Below are 14,467 nucleotides of genomic sequence, written 5' to 3'. Positions count from 1 at the left end.
AACTTGGATCCTGCAGTTAGTTACCATTTAGCATTCTGTATTGGTATGTAGTCCATCTGAGCCACAGTAAGACAGTTTCATTTCTCTAGCTCCTGTCTTGAGACTTTTATAATTTTTTGCCATTTTTACATGAACTTTTTGAAAATCTTCCCTCTCAGCCCTGTGAAAATGGGCTTGAAGGAGGATAAGCAGGAGATTTTAGGACAAGGACTGAAGAGAAGGTGAATGGTTAGAGAGGCTTTTTTCAGGGCTGTACGAGGAAGAATAGCATGGTAACATTTAGTATTGCTGAGATCCTAGGGGGAACCTTGGTGTGAGTTTGCTTCCCTGTTGGGTGGTCTGTGTGGCACTGGGGCTGCAGGATGCCAGCCTGGCCTTCAGGTGTTGAGATCAGCCCTAGGAATCCAGGAGGTGTTGGTCTAGGCTGTGATCATCTCAGTAATTAGAAGAGTGTGAGGATGGACAGTGCAGTAGATCCCAGTGATCTAATGATCACAACAAAGACACTTCTACCACTTAGGAAACACCACACTTTTCTGGAGGTGTGTGCCAAGAACTGGGGTCAAAGACCAGGTATATTTTTTATTATGCCATAGACCTAGAAATAATGAAAATACTGAGCACTCAGACCTTGATTTCTAAATATCATTTTCCATGAAGGAAGCTAGGGCTCCTTGGAGAAATAGCTGATTGGCAAAGGGAGAGTAGTAAGAGGAATTGAACAGGCGGGTCCTCAGAGGCTGATGGAGGCACATCGAAAGGATGTAGGAGCTAACTTGAAGGGACAATTTAAACTTTTAAAAGATTAATGAACATAATGGATTGTTTTACATCAAATTAAAAAAAAAATCAATTCTTGTGCTACTGAAACAAAGCAGGGGTGGGAGTACAGGACAAGGTTTCCAGACGGTAAGTACAGTGAATGTAGAAGGCATGATAGAATCAGAAAACCACCTGTTTGTAATTCCTCGTGTAATAATTGATTTAAGCAAGGATTGGGTGAAATGTCTCTAGGGAACAGATATACACAATGTCTCAGAATATCCTCTCAGAAACAAAACCACCTAGAAATGACAAAAATAAATGGATGAGTGGAAACCTCCTTCCACACAGATTATCTACTAATGACAAAGGGAAAAATGTGCCTTTACAAATGGAGAGAACAGGTGATCCCACCTGTACTAAGCAATCAAATTTAGCATCATCATTAGCAGTAAAACTTGGCCTTATGTGCCTCTTGACACACACAATATCATCTACAGTCGTCCCCCCTTATCCGGATTCCAAGGTCCCTAAAGGATGCTTCAAACCACAGATGGTACCAAGCTATATATACACTATATATGATATGGTTTAATTTATGAATTAGGCATAGTAAGAGATTAACAGCAATAACTAATAAAATAGAACAATTATAACAGTATACCAGCAACACTACTCTTGTGCTTTGGGGCCATTAGTAAGTAAAATAAGGGTGACTTGAGCACAAGCCTGTGATACTGTGACATTTGATCTGAGAACTGAGATGGCTACTAACTGACTAGCGGGCGAGTCCAGCATGGATATGCTTTACAAAGGAATGGTTCACATTGTGGGTGGGACAGAGTGGGGCAGCATGAGATTTCATCATGCTGCTCAAGAATGGTGTACAATTTAAAACTCATGAATTGTTTGCTTGGGAAATTTTCCATTTACTATTTTCGGACTGCGGTTGACTGCAGTTAACTAAAACTGGAGAAGTGAAGCCGTAGATAAGGGGAGAACTAACATATGTAGTTTTGTGTCAAAAATGTTTATCCTGATTCTAATCATGTCAATCAAACAAATGTAGAATGACAGTCTATGAGACTCTCTAAGTATGACTATCATAAATAATAACAGTAAAACATGGAGGGAGATAACTTTCAAGGATTGAAAAAGACAGTGAAACATAACCAGATGCATTGTGTAAACTTTGATCTTGGTCAAAGAGAAAAGGCTATTGTCTGGACATTTGCATAAATCTGAAGAAGACTTTTGATTAGATAATGTTGAATTTTTTTTTTTTTTTTTGTCTTTTGTCTTTTTCGTGACCGACACTCAGCCAGTGAGCGCACCGGCCATTCCTATATAGGATCCGAACCCACGGCGGGAGCGTTGCTGCGCTCCCAGCACCGCACTCTCCTGAGTGTGCCATGGGCTCGGCCCAGATAATGTTGAATTTTTTTGAATTTTCTTAGTTGTAAGTTATCGTTTTGTGGTTATGTAGGATAATGTGCTTTTTTTAGGAGATGGATTCTGCAGTGTTTAAGGGTGAAGTTTCATGGTGTCTGCAACATACTTTCAGGTGGTACAGCCATTTAGTGATGCACATACTTGTGTATGCATGTGTGCACGTACACACAGAGGAGAAGTGGGGAATGTTGGCAAAGGGGATATGGGTCTTCACTGCTGCTTGCTACTCTTCACTTTAATGAGGGTTTGAAATAAAAAGCATTGCAGGGGGTGGGATGGGGTGGGGGAGGGACTACAAACAAAACAAAACTAGTATCAGCTGAATTATCAACCATTTATGATATTGCCATATGGGAATATCTCCCATATTTGATATGACTAATTGTGAATGAATAGTTTTGCATTATATAAGGTCTTTAAGAACTTACTACTTTCATAAAGCACGAGGACCCTCTGTTTTTACTCTGGATGGCCCCATACGTAATAAATGGTACTTTAGGGAAATAAACTGAAGAAGTTATTTACTTTTGTCTAGTTAAAAATTTGTTCACTACATTAACATACCTGTAATAAAGAAAATTTAGAAAAGAGAGAACTGGGGAAAACTTATCAATAACTGCTTCCCCAGAAAAATCATTGTTAGTATTTGGAATACTTATTTATTTATTTATTTATTTGTCTTTTTCGTGACCGGCACTCAGCCAGTGAGTGCACCGGCCATTCCTATATAGGATCCGAACCTGCGGCGGAGCGTCACTGCGCTCCCAGTGCCGCACTCTCCCAAGTGCACCACGGGCTCAGCCCTGGAATACTTATTTTGATTTTTGTTTCATATGCACCTAAATCTTTTATTATAAAAATGTATTTTATATTCCCAGATAGTCTTTATAACCATATTTAAAAATCATTAAAAAAGCTTTTAAAAGTAAAGAATACTGGTATAACTTTTGTATTTAACAAGAATACTCTTGGGAAGTTATCATAGAGGCTGGTTTATTTTGAGTCTCCCTGTCTCTCTAAACTGGCCCAGTAAACTGCCTCAGCCTGTCTTTGGAGGCAAGCTGTAGCAGACTTGATGACTTTTCTGGTCATTGCTAGCTAATAAAGTTTGATAGGCACTTTAAGACACCCACTAGCCTCAATTGGGCAGTAGAATGTCCACTCCTATGTAATAGTCAAAGATTCCAATTTAATTCCAGGGTAAAACTCTCTTCTTTGTCATTTACTTCCTGGCATTTTTGTTAGCTTCTGTTTTGGATCTCCTTAGAATTTGTAGAACGGACAGGGGGAGGCAGGACCTAAAGAGAAGTAGGAAGGTTCTTATTTGACTGGTGCTGTCATAAGATGACTTTGTGCTCTCCTTGGTAGGTGTTTCAAGTTGACTCTGTTACCATGGAGCGTTTTACATGGCCATCTCCCCGGCGAGTCCCTTGCACTGAGTAGATGTACTCTGAGAAGTGTACTCTTGGTCGTCACTTTCTCCTTCTGCTGTGCCTGGTGCCTCTGCCTTCCTCTCTTTTGAAGTCTGTCATCTGCACTCCTCTCTGGTTGCCCAGGGTCGGGATCCAAGATCTCTTTCACCCCACGCTGCTATCAAGGGAACACTCCTGAGTTCTTTATTCTGGAGGGGCAGGCTGATTCCTACGCAGCAGCAACCCTCACTTGCTAAAGCAACTTAAGCCAGTCCTTGCTTCTGAATTTCCTGGCGGGAGTCATGCATCAATCTGTGGGCTCTCTGAGCACAGGGACATAGCAGTTGCTTTGAGGACCCCATTGGGAAGGTCTCTTGTGTGGCTTAAGGTAAGAGGCAGGCTCCTCCCCCACCCTCTGTCCACTGGAGGGAGTGGAGGGACCTCAAAGTACCTTCCAACATTCTCCAAAGAAACCTTCTGCATCCTCTCTCGTCATCTTCATTCTCTCCAGCTTTTCATATCATTGATGTGAGGAGGCATTTTTAAAGTTGTGAAACTGTTTCTCAGAAATTTTTTTTGAAAATTTATAGTTTGATCTGACCCTGTGTTTGGAGTTTTATTTAATTTAATGCCCTGTTTGTGTACGTTAAAAAATTTTAAAGATTACAGTCCCCTGCCCCGTTCTTCCTGAATTCACTTTTCACAGGTAGCACCAGTTTGCAGTTTGCCAGTAATCTTCCAGGTATTTTACTGCCTTCACAAATACACTAATATTTTGGTATAATTTTGTTTTTTTGCTACACAAGTGGGATAATTTTGTACTCCTAGTCTACAGACTGCTTTTTTTCCATTTAACGTGACAGCTTTCTAGTCCTGTCATATAGATTAATTCATTTTAAGGTTATGTAGCCCACAATTATGTCTTATAATTTATTTGGTTTTTGTTGATTAACATTTAGTTGTTTTCTAATTTCTGTAATGAACATTCTTGCTCATATTTTTTGTGGCTGATATATATTTATCTGAAGAATAAATTTCTAAAATTGTATTACTTGGCCAAAGGGAATTTTATAGTTTTGATATTTCTAAACTGCCCTATAAGAAAAAAATTTTTTACTTATGCTTATAGTGTAGAAGAGATATGGGAATGCCTATTTCTGTATACCCCAGGTGTTATCTTTTTTTTTTTTTTTTTGGCAGCTGGCCAGTACAGGGGTCTTAAACCCTTGACCTTGGTGTTACCAGCACCATGCTCTAACCAACTGAGCTAACTTGGCCAGCCTTAGGTGTTATTAATCTTTTAAATCTTGCCCATCTGAAAGATGAAGAATGGTAATCTCTTTTTAATTTGCATTTCTTTAATTTTGAGCGACATTGAACACATTTTCAAATGTTTATGATCTATTTACCTTCTTTCCTTCTTTTTTTATGTTAATCATCTCTTCCTGTCTACCTGGAGTTGGAAGGAACTGTAAGGTCTCAGGGTTCCATCCCCAAGACTGCTCTTACTTTGAACACCAACTACAAGTTTGCTGGGGTTCTTAAGCCACCCTCAGGTTTTGTAATTTTCTAGAAAGACTTACAGAACTCACTGAAAACTATTATACTCAAGGTTACATCACAATTCATCATAGAGAAAGGTTATAGAAAATCAGCCAAAGGAAGACATGCTTTGGTGTTCAGGGTTTTTATTGGGGCTTTATTACATAGGCATGATTGATTGATTGATTGATTGCCTTTGTGGTTTGACTCAATATTTAGTACCCCCATTGTCCCCCCCTGGAGTTTGGGCTAATACCACATGGCCCTAGAGGTCCACCTTGAGACACCTTGTTAGCATCAACTATCAGATGTTGTCCCCCATAAATTACAAAGATACTCCTACCACTGAGAGTTTCCAGGGGTTTAGAGGTTACCTTCCAGGAGCTGGGGGACAAAGTCCAGACGTCTTATTCTTTATTAAACACTTCCTTTCATCCATTTTATATTGGGTGATTTGGCGTCACAGCTAAAACTACTCTGATAAGTGTAAAATTCTAAACTATAATATCCTAAATTATTTTCTGAACTTAAAATTACTATCACTCCCTTGCTGCAGCATTTTAAAACTTATTTTCTAATACTTCTAATTTGTCATTGATGTCTCTTTGTCATTTTTGGTAGCTTTTGTATTCTAGAAGCCCTGGGAGGGGAGCTATTCAGAACAGGTATGTGGGATGTGGGCTCAAGGCCTGACCCAGCCAGTTTGTAACTTGGTGATTGGTGATGTAAGGGTACAGTTTAACCTTCCCCAGCTTGAGAAACACGGACTGCAGAACCTGCCTTCCTCACAGAGTTCTGTGAAAATGCTTCATAATCTCAGAAGCCCAACAGACCTCAAAATGAGGAGAAATGAATTTGCTTAGGCATTTTGTTTGCTTATATGTTTTCTACACATTGGCCACTGGTCTGTTTTCAAGTTTTCTGCTGTTATAATTAGTACCAGTCTGAGACCTTTTTTTTCACTTCTTAAAAACATATGAAATATTTGCTTAGGTGATACTTTCCACAAATTGATATACTGGGTCAAAGTAAATATTTAATTTTATAGTGTTTAATTAAAAATCGGAGTCATTTTCATTGGTGAAACTGTCTTAAAATGGTACATGAGGTTGCTGATTTAGGTAGATTTCTGGATTTTCCACCAGGTTAAGCTTTATTTAAAGCTTTGTAGTGAAGAGTTTGGGATGATAGTTTGTGGGAGTATTTTTCTTTGCTTTTTCATCTCATGGCCATTAGAGGGCACTGGAGAAAGCACTAATAAAAATTTTGGACACCCCTGTAAATGATTTTTGAAATGAAATGATTCTATGAGCTTTAAGTAGCCAGTTTATGATATTTCACCTTTCTCATAAAAATCTCTCGTAAAATCATCAGGGGAAAAATTTGGATTTGTTTCAACTTTAGTACGACATAAGAATAAGACACCAGTTTTTGTTTTTCATTATTATTACATTACAGCAGAGTTTTCAAATATGTGTTTTATTTTCATTTCATATTGGATATTGTATACAAAACTCAGTGACGGATGTTTTTACTGCTTGACTTTCTTTTTCATTTTTTTTCTTTTTTGGCATTTTCTTTGGGGCTGGTTCACACATATTCCTGAACTGCATTCAGCGTGGTTGTTGTTATGCATCACATTAAATTGCCTTCATCATTACTGTAGAGGGAGGCAGTGTGCTCTAGAGCTTGTGAGCATTGGCTCCAGAGGTGGGCCAGAGCACTGTAATTGTAAGGCCTTTACTTGAATAATGTTCATTAACCTTCATGGAGCCATGCCGTCTCAGCTTGGTATCTGTGGGTCTGTTTTTTCCACTCCTTAGTGCCTCAGTTTCCTCATTTGTGACATGGGAAATAACATTATCTGCCCTGTAAGTTTGTTATGAAGATTAAATCAGTTCATCCATCACATAGTATGTACTTGATAACTGTTAACTATTATGTAAGATGATGTCTTCAAATGGGATGGATTTGGTCCTTCTAGAACAGCACAGTGGTGTTCTGCCTCCCTCCCTCTAGTAATATCTAAGACAGGTATTCTAGGGTGAAGAGAATTGGAAGGATGGAGTGATTTCTAAGAGCGAGAGCACTAAAGTTTGAAACATTGGAAAGTTAGGGAGATAGAACGTTGGAAAGTGGAGGGGATGGGTATTAGGGAGCATGGCACATTTGGGGAACTCTTGACATTTGATACACCTAGAGCAGAGTAGGGTGGGGATTTGTATAGAGACGAAGTAGAGAATGAAGACAGGACAGGCCCTGGAGGCCTTCTCATGTCCTGTAGTGGAGGTCTGAGCCTTGGCCTAAAGGCAGTGGGATGCTGTGTGATCTGAATAGAAGAATGGGTTGGGGGCTTTGGGGAAAGAAGACAGTTTCAGCGAAGGTTCAAAGTATTAGGAAGAAATCAAATTACACATTGATTATCCCATTCAATCCTTGCAATGGCCCTGAGATACCTGTACTATTATCATCTCCATTTTACCATGACACAGGTAGGTGACTGGGGCTTAGAGAGGTTAGGCAGTTTGTCCCTAGTGAGATGGCTGGTGAGTGATGGGCTCATCTCTTGTGTCCCTCTCCTTTGCTGCCTCCGCAGGGGTGAAGTGGCACTCAGAAGGGAAGATCTAGAGGTTAGAGAGCAAGGGGTCAGGAAGAGCCTGACAATTCTTAGATGGTTTATTTTCTGTTTCTCTCATGTTGTGATTTGTCAGTGTAAAGCCTATTGCTACTTTTTTTTTTTCCTGCAGTAAATAAATGTTGCTGAATACTCCCCACATCATGTTCTGTTTAAGCAGATGGAGAGTAACATCAGTATCATTAGTTTTGGAAATAAATGGTAAATACTTGATAATTACTCACCAGAGAAACACTTCAGTTTACTAGCCATTTAAATTATGAAGGGATCTCAGTATATCCAGTTCTGATTATAATGTTACCTTGATACTGTGGTGGAATAACATGAAGTGAGTTTCATAATTATTTATTTATTTATTTATTTTTTTTGTCTTTTTCGTGACCGGCACTCAGCCAGTGAGTGCACCGGTCATTCCTATGTAGGATCCGAACCCGCGGCGGGAGCGTCGCCGCACTCCCAGCGCAGCACTCTACCGAGTGCGCCACGGGCTCGGCCCTCATAATTATTTTTAAGGCGCTGAGTGTTTAATTCATAGAAACAAAAGTTGACATCTCTTTAACCCATGGCCTGTGCAGCCAGGGGCACTCAACAGTGAGTTCTGAAGTTACTTCCTTAGATTAGGTTATACAAAATAGAATCATTGTGTTAGAGTACAGCTCTTTACTCACCTGGGCAAACTGCTTTACTGTGAGTTCAAAAACATCCTTAAAACTTGTATATAAAAAGCTTGAGTCTTGATGAATATTGGTCATTTAAAACTGAGTTTCGAAGAGTGAGTAGTTTGTAGGTGCACTAGTCTGTTTCTGTGCTTGTAACAAAATACCTGACACTGTGTAATTCATAAAGAAACAGAATTTACTTCTTACAGTTCTGGAGGCTCCGGAAAGTCCAAGGTAAAGGATTGCATCTGGGAGGGCCACCTTCTGGCAGGGGACTCTACAGAGTCCGGTGGTGATATGAGGCATCACATGGTAAGGAGGGGGAGGAGCTCTCTAATGTGCTTCCTCCTCTCCTTGTGAAGCCACAAGTGTCAGTCCTGTGATGACCTACTTATCATTAACCCGTTAATGGATTAATCCATTCATGAGGGCAGAGTCCTCACAATCCAGTCACCTCCCAAGGGCCCCACCTTTCAAATACCATAGTCTAATTTCCCACCCTCTTAAAACATTGTTGCAATGGGGTTCACATTGCAGTGAGTTTTGGGGGTACATTCAAACCACAGCATTCTACCCCTGGGCCCCCAAAACTCATGTCTTTCTTACATACAAATATATTTGTTCCATCCTCATAGACCCAAACTCTTGACTTAATTGTTCCAGCACCAACTCAATGGCCCAAAGTCTCAAGTCTCATCTGTAAAATTGGAACAAGTCATCTACTTCCAAGATACAATGGTGGCACAAGCACAGAGTACATATTCTCATTCCAAAGCAAGTTCGAAACCCAGCAGGGCAGGCATTTAGTCTTAGAGCTCAAGAATAATTTCCTTTAACTCCATTTCTGTTATCTTCTGCACAATGGTGTGGGTGTTGGGCCCCCAAGTTGTTGGGCATCCCCACCCCTATGGCTTTCCTGGGCTCAGCCCTCAGCTCACCCAGGCTGGCATTGCACACTGGTAACTCTACAGTTCTGGGGTTTCCATGGCAGTCCTGCTCCCATGGCTCCACTAGGCATGGCCCTGGTGGAGACTCTTTGCTGCAACTTTGACCCCATGTTTCCGCTGGGCATTTCTCTAGTGAAGGCTCTCTGACTCCATCCCTGCAACAGATCTCTGCCTAGGCCCCCAGGATTTTCCAGTAGGGGATTTGTTTATTAAATAAATAGGAATCTGAGGACATGAGGTTTTAGTTATACAAGAAGAAGAGGTTTTAATATTGAAAGTTGCCAGGTCTAGAATCAGTTACTAAAGGAAGTGGGGTCTGTTTTTCTGGGGCGAGACACAGCCGTCTGGTAGTTTGGAGGCATTTTACTCATTTATTCAGCCATCATTTACTGAATGCCCACCCTGTGCTGGCATGGCTCCAGGACCTGGCAGGTTGACTGTATAGAAAAATGACCTCTAGAGAACCTGGGGTTCTATATTCAGTTTTCCATATGTACTGATAAGGAAGGGAATCACCTGATAGTAAGCAAGGACCAGTGAAACAAACAATCAGAAGGACTTTCCCAGAAAAACTGTCTTTGATAACAAGAGGCTTGTTTGTTGCAAAACGGGTGTTTGGCAGTTATTCAGCTAGGTGGCATTTTACCTTAAAATCTTTAACAAATTGTCTTATTGCCTTGTTTTTATCTTAGGCAAAATTGGGGTGGTACTGTGATTTCTGGGATGATGGTGTGAAAATGAATTTGGTAATATTCTATGATATCTTAAAAAAAATAGTACTGTTTTAGTCCTATTGTTACATTAGATTCATATAATTCTGTCAATTTATAAAGAATCTTTCTTTTATTCATAGTCATTTTCTTAAGTGCTTACGGGGTTAGCATATAATTGGCTTTGCTTTCTGCATGCCAGGAAGCAGCAGTTGGAGAAGGCAGAGTTTTCCTTCAAGGCAAGTGTGGTGGGTGTGGCGATGGGGAGGGTGGAAGCAGAGGTGGAGACGGGGAGATTTTTTAGTGTGGACATTGTAGTGGTCCCTTAAGAGAAGCCAAGGCGTGGACAAGCACTGCTGTGTTGGGAATTGAAACCCTAGAACTTGGTCACTCATCATTACGTGGGATGTACAGGAGGGGAAAGAATCAAGGCTGACTGATTCTGGGAATTTCATTTATTTCTCCTTAGGCCATGTAATAGCTATAAATAAGTACATAAAAATATATGGGTCTGTGTGGTGCTACATCATTACATTTTGGGCAGCAAGTGAACGTCTGCACCTAGGAGATTAGAATTAAAATTTGAATGGGGCATTAAACTTCCTCTGGGAGTGTTATAAACCTCCTCATTTCTTTTCAGAAATGAAGTCACTACTGCATGTAGAAGATAGGACTAAACTGCCTGAGAGGGAAGGAATGATAAATATTGTTTGTCCTAGTGCTCAAGGCCTTCAGTCACAGCCTCTATGGTTGAATCTGGAGTGGCGACATTTGCACTTTATCATAGATAACTTCTCCTTGGTGCTGAGACCTGGACAGTGTTCTGTGGCCATCCTTGGGAATATGTTCATTTCATAGGGGTCAGAAGTTTTTGTTTAAAACCAAAAGAGGCCATCTGTGGAGGTCTGGGCACAGTGGTCAGAGGCCAGTGTCATGGTCCAGTTTTGGATTTATATGGCATCTAGAGTAGGCAAATAAGCTGGAGATGTTGTGTGGTGACAGGCTTTCGAGGGACAATATTGCCGCCTCCTATCAATTTTTGCATATTAGTAGAGGAATCACGGTAACCTGCTGTGGAATTACTTCAGACATTTAAATGCTTTCAAGGTTGGGGTGAGTTCATTTTGTTCTACCACAAGACTTCCTTTTCAAGCTCACGCCTTTGCTTTTAGGTCTGAAATAGATTTAAAAAAAAAAAGCCAAAGGATTCCTTCTTTTATTTTAAAATATTTTAACAAAGTAATAACGCTAGCCTTTTTTTTTTTTTTTTTTTTTTTTTGGCAGCTGGCCAGTATGGGAATCTAAACTCTTGATCTTGGTGTTACCAGCACCATGCTCTCCCAAGTGAAGGAGCCCTTTTACTTCTATAAAATGCCTAGCATTCAACTGATTACTTTTGTTATAGATAAGGATAAATGATTGATGTTTGTTTATAAATTTTTTCAGTTCCATCCAGAAATGTGTAGTTAAGAACTCTGTTAACAGAAGCAAAATTGTTAGCTTTGCATTTTGATTATATTTAGTAATTTGGAATGCTGACTTTTAGGGCAGATAGGACTTAATGGGTTTACTTTTCTTATTTGGTACATTGGACTCTCTAAAGTGCTTTTTCACTGGCTTCATTTTTCAGAGCAAGTGCCTGAAGTAACAGAGAAGACGGAAATTAACTCCAAATTTCATTGCTTTACTTTCTATGTGTGTGGTTTTCTTTTTAAAATTTTTAATCTTGTTTTACATTTTATGGGTCTCGAACTTTGAATATTCATAAAAGTAGACAGAGTGATTTAGTGAGCCCCTGTTCTAGTGAATCCCTATTGAAGCCCAACTTCACCAACCATCAACCCATGGGCCATCCTTCCTCATCCCACCTTCAGTTATCCCTTTCTGTATTAGTTTGAAGCAGATCTCAGACATTGTGTCATCTGTGAGGTATTTTCATTTTTTGGTAGAAAGGGTGTTAGAATCAGTCCACTCACTGATTTGCTGTGGGCCAATGGCTGGACATTTAAAATAGACAGGCACTGAGGGCGGTCTGGGACTTGGCAGTAGGGCCACTGCTAAGTTGAGTTATTTTGAATTTCTGCAGCTCTTAGTAATATTTGGTAAGTGTCTTTTCTATAGAGTAACACAGACTTTGTGTGTTGTCTCTGTAATTATTACTTAGCCCTCTTCCATCTTCCAAAAAGATGTTGAGATAATTCTAAGAAAATACGTATGTAAGATTTAAAAAGAAAGGAAGAAATCAGTGGAGAGTGTGAATGAAGGTCACGTTGTAAGAAGAAGTGATCACAGCAAAGAAGAGTACGTAACTGTGATCAAAGGCATGCCGCTGAATTTTCTGGTGAAATATCAGCAGGAAACAATCAGTTTTATATTACCCTTCCGTTTCTTAAGTGTAACTTTTTCTTTCACTGAAGAGAAATTTCCCCTGTGGGATCTTCTGCAAGAGGCCATTTGGGTGGCTGGTGGTGGTGGTGGTGGGTAACTTGGTCTCTGAGTCGATGGTTCTCAGGGCAGCTCAGAGCATGTTTTTCATTGTTTTTGGTGTGTGCAGAAGTAATACCTGGAGTAGGTATGATTTATTGAACACCTGCCATATATCAGGCATTGTGCTGGGTGATTTTATTTCATTTAATCTTTCTAACATATTTCTGCTCCATAGGTATTATTTTTCTCCTTTTTCGGGCAAGGAAATTGAAATTCAGAGAAAATAAGTAACTTTCCAGTGTTAGGCAGCTGTCTACTCAGATTGCTGAAAATATTTGACACCTAGATAAGTGAATTGCTGATTTATGTTTTTTGGGTGTTAAGTGTTTGAGTATGTAGTTACGTTTTTTAAAAAAATTACCCAGGTGTGTCTTTAGATCACTGTCTAACTGGAAATGTGATCACTTTGGAGAGGACAAGGTTGTGGGCCATGGTTTGCAGTGGACCTTTGTATTGATGGTAGGTGTCCATGACTATTGTGTTCTTATTTTCATTGCACATTGCCAATTCTGCATTTCATTCTTTTATCTTAATGCAGAGAGAAAAGGAGCAGCAGGAAGAGAGAACTAGTTTGTTCAGGAACACAGGGAAGAATGAAGATGATGAAAGAAGAGCTATGATAACTCCTGCTCTCCGAGAAGCCCTTACTAAACAAGGTGAAAATCCTTGACAGTTGTCACTCTGTGATGCTTTTAAGCAATCTGATTTAGTAGGAAAGAAAAAAAAAAAAAAAAAAAAGAGGAAGCATAAAATAGGGATTGCCAAGAGGAAAAAAGATAATGAAGTCTCTCTGGTGAGCTCAGCAGCTGTGTTACAGTGGCAGGGGTAGCTGCCTGGAGACTCACTCTCATGTTTTTTGGGGGTCGCTTGTGTGTTGGCTGCCTGGACAAGCAATCCTCTCTGCTTCGTTAATTGGAATGTTACTATCAGTATGACTCAAGCATGCAGATAGAAAATGCTATCTATCAACAGCTTCTTTACAAATTATAGCTTATTAAGGGGAAATTATTAAATGCAAAAAAAAAAAAAAGCTCATATGATATAAGGCTGGGTTAATTAGAAGTGTTTTGGGTAGACGTGTCATGCCTGGATTTTTGTGGTTGTACCTTATTAAGGACGCTGTAGTTGAATGAGTGAATAATGTTATTACTTTCCTGTGGGAGAAAGAGTAGTGAATTGGGAATCAGTAGACTGACCTTCCAACCCTCCCTCCTCCTGCATCCTCCTCCATATTTATGAAGGACCATTAGGTGACAGTTCTGGCAATGCAGAGAAAAATAAGATACAGTTTCTCCTTCAAGGAACCATTAGTCTGGTATAGGAGACAGACACATATATATAAATGTGCCTTTTAGTTGGGGTAGATACTTACATTTAAGTGATTTTATGATAGATTTAGATCTGTCATCTTGATATTTGTTTTCTACTTATCTGTTCTTTGATTTCCTTTTTCCTGTTTTTCTGCCTTTTTAGATTAATTCAGTTTTTTATGATTCTGTTTTATGTCTTTATTGGCTGTAACATTTTGTTATTTAGTTATGTAGGTTTTGCACTATACCACTTTATCATATCAGTGTGTCTTTGAGTGGAGTTACATGACTTCATTTGTTACATAGAAGAACCTTAGAATAGCATGCTTCCTCCTTAACCTTTATGCAGTCATCATCAAACATTGTACCTTTACATATGTTATAAGCATATGTTATAACATTGTTATTACTTTTGTTTAAACAGTCAATCATCTGTTAAAGATTTCCATTATTAGAAAGAAGCTTAGGTACTTACACATGCAGTTACCACTTTCTGTGTCCTTGTAGATCTAAGTTCTATCTGGTATCCTTCTCCTTGTGCCTGAAGGACC

The 14,467-nt window shown here is 39.6% G+C and overlaps 1 protein-coding gene across 5 annotated transcripts in view; it reads left to right on the top strand.

Moving 5' to 3' along the window:
- The window catches only part of LOC134372124 (S-adenosyl-L-methionine-dependent tRNA 4-demethylwyosine synthase TYW1), a 216,539-nt gene that overhangs the window by 22,416 nt on the left and 179,656 nt on the right, over positions 1 to 14,467 (top strand). For all 5 annotated transcript variants that reach the window (XM_063089339.1, XM_063089340.1, XM_063089338.1 and 2 more), the window contains one exon: positions 13,145 to 13,262. In XM_063089339.1, coding sequence (XP_062945409.1) covers positions 13,145 to 13,262 — 118 coding nt within the window. The remainder of the gene's footprint in view (positions 1 to 13,144; positions 13,263 to 14,467) is intronic.

Source organism: Cynocephalus volans, chromosome 3 (genome assembly GCF_027409185.1).
Source record: "Cynocephalus volans isolate mCynVol1 chromosome 3, mCynVol1.pri, whole genome shotgun sequence".
Classification (NCBI taxonomy): domain Eukaryota; kingdom Metazoa; phylum Chordata; class Mammalia; order Dermoptera; family Cynocephalidae; genus Cynocephalus; species Cynocephalus volans.
The sequence above is the reverse complement of the archived record's forward strand: the minus strand, read 5'-3'. Positions and strand labels throughout refer to the sequence as shown.